The sequence below is a fragment of the Nicotiana tomentosiformis genome, chromosome 3 (genome assembly GCF_000390325.3).
Source record: "Nicotiana tomentosiformis chromosome 3, ASM39032v3, whole genome shotgun sequence".
Classification (NCBI taxonomy): domain Eukaryota; kingdom Viridiplantae; phylum Streptophyta; class Magnoliopsida; order Solanales; family Solanaceae; genus Nicotiana; species Nicotiana tomentosiformis.
The window spans coordinates 102,363,098-102,370,990 of record NC_090814.1 but is presented as its reverse complement, the minus strand read 5'-3'; the positions used below and the strand labels follow the sequence as shown (position 1 = coordinate 102,370,990).

Below are 7,893 nucleotides of genomic sequence, written 5' to 3'. Positions count from 1 at the left end.
TATTAATTAATCCAAATTAGACCGTTACTGTAACGGTAATTCAATTTTCCTCCGTTATAATTTGAATTTGGCGGTTTGCATAAATGGTCGTTTTATAAAACAACCATTTTGAGTTGCAACCTTACTTGAAGAGTTGTAACTCTTCAGTATAACCCAACGTTTTTTGGCTATAAATACATGAACTCTCCCTCAGATTTTTCTTACGAAAATTATGATTTCTCCTTATTCTTTCTGCATTGTTTTAACAGAAAAGAAAGCAGTAAGTGTGACTTACTAATGATCTTTGAGTTCGTTGATCACTGGAGTTTGAAGTACCGCTACACCAGTGGGGTTATCCGTTCTATCATGGGAGAAAATAATCTTAAACCTCGGGTACTAGGAGGGGATTAAGTTCCATAAGGAAACACTGTGAATTCAGTGGGCTCGGATTTATTTTCTTTTCTTCTACATTTCTGATTTTTTTCATTGCTACTGGTTTTGAATATATTTTCGAATACAGATTTCTAACAAGTTCCCTATGGTAGGATCCCCAATTTAATGATGGTTGCTTATCTGTGCAAGAAGAGGATGGCTTCTATTATGCTAAGTGATCTCCTTCACATGATATCTTTGGGTGTTTTACTCTATTTCAAAGAGGTGACTATTCAAATCTCAGAGTGTTCGGATGTATGTGCTTAACTAAAATTCCATGAACATGATGTATGTGCTTAATTAAAATTCCATGAACATATTCCCCTTATCGGTTCTTTGAAGTGTCCATGATCATTATTAGGATACAAGTCGGGATTGGTACATGATACAAGATCTCTTGTATGATCACTACCTGGCCGAGTTAAGGTCAAAGTTCTTTGCTAATTTTTTACATCTTATTACCATTCAATCACTAGGACTAACAAATGTTAACTAATCAAACCTAATTGCTTGGTGATCGCCTCATATACTAACTTGAATAACAATTTATACATCTTAAATTGGTAGTGTCATTAAATGTTGTGGAATCAGTATTGATGCTTGCATCAGGATATGCTGGTTGTATCACACTCTTCGGGGTGCGTCCCTTTCTCGAACCCTGTATGAACGTGGTATGCTTTATGTATCAGGATGCCCTTTTTAAAATAAAATTGTAAGTATGCATGCACGAGGACTTCATTTCTTATTCTTTCTTTCAAATTGATAATAAAGAGTTGTTGGGATTTCAAATTCCTTCTTGGAAGGCGCATGTGAGAAATAAAAATAAATCCCATTAATTGCATTTTGTATTGTGAACATTTATTATGCAATATTCTGTTGAGCAAAATATACATCTCTTTATCTGAGGGAATATTACACGGTTGCATTTTAATTTGATTGTACATACTCATATTTTAGTTTCTAATAGGCATTATTTTCAGCTATAGGTGTCAAGGGGTCGGGCCGGCCCGACCACGGGTTGAGGAAAAGGGAACCGGTTGGTTTCATTACCGGGCCGGTTCCGGTTATTTTTTACCGGGTTTCGGATCATATAAAATTTAATCGGAACAGTTCCGGGTCTAATAGGTCGGGCCTTTTTTTTTTTTTTTTGTATTTTGTATAACAATCGTCAACTTGATAAAATTTAAAAAAATAAATCAAAAAATAGCCATTGAATCGGTCCGGTTAACCGTTCCCATGTGACTTGACCATAACGGATCGTATCGGTCCGGTTAACCGGTACCAAAAAACTACCCGGCACAGTCCGGTCCCTGTCCCAACCCAGCCTTGCCCGACCCCTTACTACCGGATTGGTCCGGTCTGGGCTAAAATCGGTCTGGGCCGATCCGGAACCGGGCTAGCCCCGCCCGTTTGATAGCTCTATTTTCAGCTTAATGTTCTTAGTAGTAACTCTTTTGGGCTTAATTATATTCACTTACATCATAATAAAAAATATACTATATTATTAGTGCAATTTAATTTATAATGGTTACCTATTTTATTTTTCAAATTAATAATTTCACTAGTTATCAAAGTTTACTTTATATAATGTAATTGTGTATAAAAAACTATTACCCTATCAGCATATAAACTTAAACTCTTCCTTATAAGTCTGGTAAAAAAAATATATTCCAAAAATGCAATCTACTCCTCTCTTTCCTTTTAAAATATAGTACTAGTGTACTGGCAATTATTCCTCCAATATAATTTCTGAAATAAAAATCATATTTGTGTCGGAGCATACCATACCCGTCAAAAGAAAGAAAACTGGAAACGATATAAAGTAATCTTACAATGATGGATTTCCCGCCAAAATTGCGCAGACAAATACCTAAAAGCCAGTGCCGTCTCCCGCCCACACCAACTGATATCAGATCCAGAAACAGCGAGAGAGAATTGCAAACGAAAATCTACAGGTCCAGAAACAGAGAGTGAATTGAGAACCAAAATCTGCAAAAGATGAGCGGAGTTGTAAGGAACAAAGTACAGAGGAAGTTCAAGATGAGGGGTTACTCTCTCAAAGTTGACGCTCTTTCCGAAGTCCTCTCTTTCCTTTCCCATTTTCCTTCCGATGCCCTCGACGACGCTCTTGAACTCCTTCTCGATGAGCTGCACCATCTCTCTTGTCCGTACATCAAAATTTACCCCCTTTTGTTTTCCTTCTTAATTTTTTGTTTGTTCTACTTATTATTGTTCAATTTTGTTTGATTTCGGGCAGTGAAATCAGCGATTCTGGACAGAGAGCCGGTTCATAAAGTGGCGAGTCTTTTATTGGAGGCAGAAGCCGCCGTTGAGGAGAACCCTAGCTCCAGTTCATCATCTGCTTCTGCCCTTCGTATTACTGATGCTTTTATTGTTCCTAAATTCCGATACGATCCTGTTAAGAAGTTCTTTCACGAGTATGCTACCCTACTCTTTTATCCATTTTTTTCCTCTGTTGAGTAAGCAGTAATCTTTATTCTATAAATGTTTGTTTTCTCACATTAACTCATGAAAGTTACTTGATTAACTGAGAACTCTACTGCATTATGTATAGCTTAGACATAGGTAACACCTCTAACAGCCTCTTGCAAAACTGAAAGAAAAGGACTAAGATTTGAAGTTTTTTTTTTTGTTTTTTGGTAACACTGTGAATTACCATTGATAACAAACAATAAGTATACACACCTATAAAGCACCTAGAACACAAAACTTTCTCTAGGAGGAGAGATTTGGATCAGGCCTCAGAGTAACCACTAGTTACACAACAATCTCTGAAACAAAACATTGCACCTCTGCCCTTTCCTAGACTGTTTAAACAGGTCAACTTTATCTACTATCTCTTTTTTCATCTGTGTGACAATACTCTCAACATTTACATTTACACTTCTGAAAATTTTCCAGTTCCTAGTCCTCCAAATGTGGTATACTATTGCTGCCCAGATTGCAGCTATGACTTCCTTCTTTACCTGCTGCCATTTCTTCCTTTTTATTTTGTACAAAACTCCTTTTATTTCACCTGGTTGTATTTTAAGTCCTGCCCAATGCATTAGGGGGTCTCAAATTAATTTGGACCATGGACAGTCCACAAACGGATGTTGGCTTGTTTCCACTACTTGATCAGCACACAAACTACATTTGTCATCATCCACTTGTATGTGAAGTTTAGTTAGCCTCTCCTTAGTGAGCAGTCTACCTTGTGTAGCTAGCCACATGATGATCCTATGTTTGGTTGAGCTACTGCATTCCAAATAAATTCGAGAATTTTTGTTTACCCAATATTAGTGAAGTAAGCATAAACTATAAAATGTTTACTGTCTGACTTTAAAGAACTTAACTGTTCCATCAGAATTTAATTGTAACTGGAGCTGTCTCATTGGAAGTTAATTAGAGTCTAAAACACCTTTTCCACTTGTTTAAGTTGATGTTTTTTTAGGAATTGATGTACTGAAAAGTTAGTTCTCTTTTTGAACTGGTATAAAAGTTGAGGAAACCAAAACCTTATATTATATTTTTATCATATTACAGTAATTAGTTCAAATCTTGGTCAAAAACAAGATTTTCAGTACCAAAATAACTGGATACAAAAGTTTGTAGCACTGTTTTCTTTCAAGTTGCATGTTTTACTTAGCTAGTTAGAGCTCCTGTGCCTTATAATTCAAGTTAAAACCAGAATTCCTTTTCTATGTGTAGGCACACAGGGCGGCTTCCCATTCACGGTGATGCCTCTGCAAAAGCCACCTTATATAAGGATAGATTCCTCTTATTATTCCAGAGGTTATCTCGTGATCCACGGTTTTCAACCCTTGCTTTTGATGCCCCTACTTCAGAGTATGGCAGCTGTGAGGTGAGTAGCAATCATGATCCTAGTTTAAATTCACGTCTCTCTGGATGGACTGCAGGCCTGTGTTTCTCAAGTTTCTGTGCAAAATGATGCTCACAGTAGGAAAATGTTTGTTTGCAGATATCTCCCATTCAATCTCTTGTTGGGCGGGTAGGGAGAAGATGGATAATGGGTGTAATATCTCAGTTGGAGGATGATCATTTCTACTTGGAAGACCTTACTGCAGCTGTTGAAGTTAATTTATCTAGTGCAATATCCTTTTCAGACGTTTTATCTCATTTCACTGCTCGTAATAGTTGATACAAGAACTGTGCTACTGCAATGAAGTAGAATACAATATACTTGAATCTGAATAGTTAACCTTCACTAGTTTTTCTCTTCTGATGTTGAATCGCTACCCATGATTGTTTATTTCTCTTTAGCTCTTTAGTGGTCTTAAGAACTAATCCATTTGTTTATGCCATATATGCTTACAACAACAACAACACACCCAATATTATGGGTAGTGTGTACGCAGACCATATATGCTTCTTTTCCTAAAACCCTTGGTTGCAATTTTGCTTTTTAGAAATTGCTCCTGTAATTAGTTTTAGCGTTTATAATTTCACTTCTCCGTTATGTATGGATTATGCCTTTTGATGTGGTCCATCTTATAATAGAAGGAAAGCTCAATGAATCCGTTCCCTCTTTGTAGATAACAATGCTTAAAAGTTGTCTCTTAGAGTTAACAGTATTTGCAATAACATGCTGTTCATCCATAACCTGCAGTACAAGATAACTACAGGTTTCTTTGCGGAAAATACAATCGTCCTGGCAGAAGGTGAAATGCAGTTGGATGGTGTCTTTCAGGTCCATTCTTGTACAGAATCTCTTCTTTGAAATACAAGTTTGAAACTAGATAAGTACATTGAGAAGAAGCCTATAAATATTTAGTAGCATTCTCAATTTTCATACCTTGTGGTGCTAGGCTCTGAGGGAGTTTCATTAGTCTGCTCTTTTAGTTTCTTATCATCATATGATGAACTAACTACATGAGAAGTGAGATCCGCTCATTTAGAACCAATTTATATTCCTATTCATACAAGTGAAGAATAAGATCAATGAAGCTTGCTTAAGCTGACATGCTTTAATATTTTTGACGGTTAGCAACTTTAGGCAATTATTTTACCAAAAGTGATATAAGCCACGCATAAGATTTAGTGTCAAATTTTTGGATTGAGTTTTGGATATGTTAATATGGTTGGTGGTTTTATTATACTGTAGCTAATTTTCTAAAAGTATCGTGCAGGTCAGGACATGTGGATTTCCTCCATTAGAGGACAGAGAAAAGTCCATGGCATTTTTTTCAGGACTAGACTTCTTTGGTGGTGGTATTCTTACCAAAGAGGAAACTGTATCCTTTGACTTGGTTCAATAATAGAAAAATGAAAATACCATAGCAAAACTATTCATTGTAGCTAAAAATGGATATGAAGCTTCCCTAACTTCTGCAACAGCTTAGACTTGCAGAGCTGGAGAAAAAAGCTGTGAATGACATGTTTGTTATACTATCTGATATCTGGCTGGACAATGAGGAGGTATATATGCTTCTTTTTGGCTCTTGTAACCCTCTCTTTCTTGTTTTAATACGTTGGACTGGTTATGGTTGCCTGATCCATGATTCTCGCCTATCCTTAGAGAAGACTTTGGGAAATCTGGAGACTATCCTCAATGGTTATGAAAATGTAGAGGTGGTTCCTTCTTTATTTGTCCTCATGGGGAATTTCTGCTCTCAGCCATTTAATCTTTCCTTCAAGTCAATCTCAAGTCTCAGGCAAGTGCAAACTTAAAATTTAGCCATATTACTACTATGGTTATTACTTATTTGTTGGTAAAGGAAGTGACAAATAAACATAATATTCTCAGGGTTCAGTTTGGAAAGCTTGGGCAAATGATTGCCTCGCACCAACGACTAAAAGAGCATAGTCGATTTCTGTTTATCCCTGGTCCTGATGATGTAGGTGTGTTGATAAATCATCTCCATTTGTCATTTAAGCTTCTTTACCAACTTAGTAAAAAAATGCTAAGTTTTTCTCTTGCTTCTCCAGGTCCTTCAACAGTCTTACCCAGATGTCCTTTGCCCAAATACCTAACTGAAGAACTTCAGAAATATGTTCCCAATGCAATATTCTCCAGTAACCCATGCAGGTATCCTTTGCTTGGTGCAAACTGAGTTTTGATTAAACAGCAAGAGCTTAAACTTTTAGCCTTTTTTCAATTCTGTTAACAAGATCTTCCCTCATTTGCCCAATCAAAATGAGCATAATCAAAATCTTCAAGAAGTCATACAATCTGTCATGTTAATGTTGTGTGCATTCTGGGTGCTTTTTTGCCACAAAGAATTGCATCTTCTGCTGAAATGTTAGTGTATCATATTATAGATGAAGTGATGTGTTCCTAACTTTTTCATGTTGAAACAGAATCAAGTTTTATACCCAAGAAATTGTACTATTCCGCCAAGATTTGCTTTATAGAATGCGAAGGTCATGTTTGATACCTCCCTCAACAGAAGAAACCAGTGATCCATTTGAGCATGTAAGATCTGTCTTCATATTCTTAATTTTGGATTTCTTTTGGCATCATAGATCACTGAAATTGAGGGTGCTCATTTTATTTCTTGCAGCTTGTTGCGACGATAATACATCAGAGCCATCTCTGCCCCCTTCCTTTGACAGGTCAACCCATTATCTGGAATTATGATCACAGTCTACACCTTTATCCAACCCCGCATACGGTACTTTCCTCTTTCTTGTGTATATAGAATTTGTAAAAACCGCTGTTTCTTTAAAATTTATTTTCCTCCATCAGCCGATGTTTTATGATAGGCACATATATGTTCCTATTTAAGCTGTAATGCTAAATCACCTATATCTACTCTGAACTTGAGAAACTAGATTGCACTAGCAATTGAAGTTTCAAGATTTGGTTTTACTTTTGACACCTCAGAGGTTTTCCTAATTGCTGTAAAGCCGACTGCTTCTTCCTTTTGGGGGCTAAAGTATAATACTAGAACATATCTGATTGCAGAATTTTGACTGAAGTTGTGATCTTGTTTCACAATGATACACATGGTTAAATAGTTTAATAGTTTGTCTCAAGTTGAGAACTTCATTCTATTATGACCTGAAAATCTGATGTTTCCAAACAGATAGTGTTGGGGGACAAAAGTGAGCAGAAGGCTTTCAGGTACACAGGAGTTACATGCTTTAATCCTGGTTCCTTCTCAAATGATGGCACATTTGTGGCATATCGGCCGTGCAATCAGGAAGTAGAACTATCTGCATTGTAAGCATCAACTTCAAGCTGGCACCTTAGCTTAGTGATTAACTGTTTGGTGGCTAAATTCGTCTCAATTGTCTTTTGGATCTTTCATTATCTTTTCTGTCTATAGGATGTTTTTTCTGTATACTAATTTATTGTCTGTCAAGCCCATAGGACACTCATTCTTACAGGTTATACCACATGTAAGCCAATTTACTATCAGTTGGTTATCAAAGTGACAAATAGTCTTCTTTGGATGAACATTTTTAGTTGAAGTTATTTTAATCGATTCTTCTTCTAACCTTCCAAGTTAAAAGGCA

General features: G+C 36.5%; 1 protein-coding gene across 1 annotated transcript; it reads left to right on the top strand.

Annotated features, from left to right (window-relative positions):
- The first annotated feature begins 2,251 nt into the window (after positions 1-2,251).
- Positions 2,252-7,893, top strand: LOC104108828 (DNA polymerase epsilon subunit B). The gene is made up of 13 exons (XM_009617956.4): positions 2,252-2,575; positions 2,669-2,849; positions 4,123-4,276; positions 4,394-4,525; positions 5,045-5,122; positions 5,562-5,666; positions 5,770-5,850; positions 5,956-6,086; positions 6,179-6,273; positions 6,361-6,460; positions 6,733-6,847; positions 6,936-7,046; positions 7,461-7,893. The coding sequence occupies exons 1-13, from the start codon at positions 2,410-2,412 to the stop codon at positions 7,599-7,601; spliced, it is 1,590 nt and encodes a 529-aa protein (XP_009616251.1). The 5' UTR covers positions 2,252-2,409; the 3' UTR covers positions 7,602-7,893.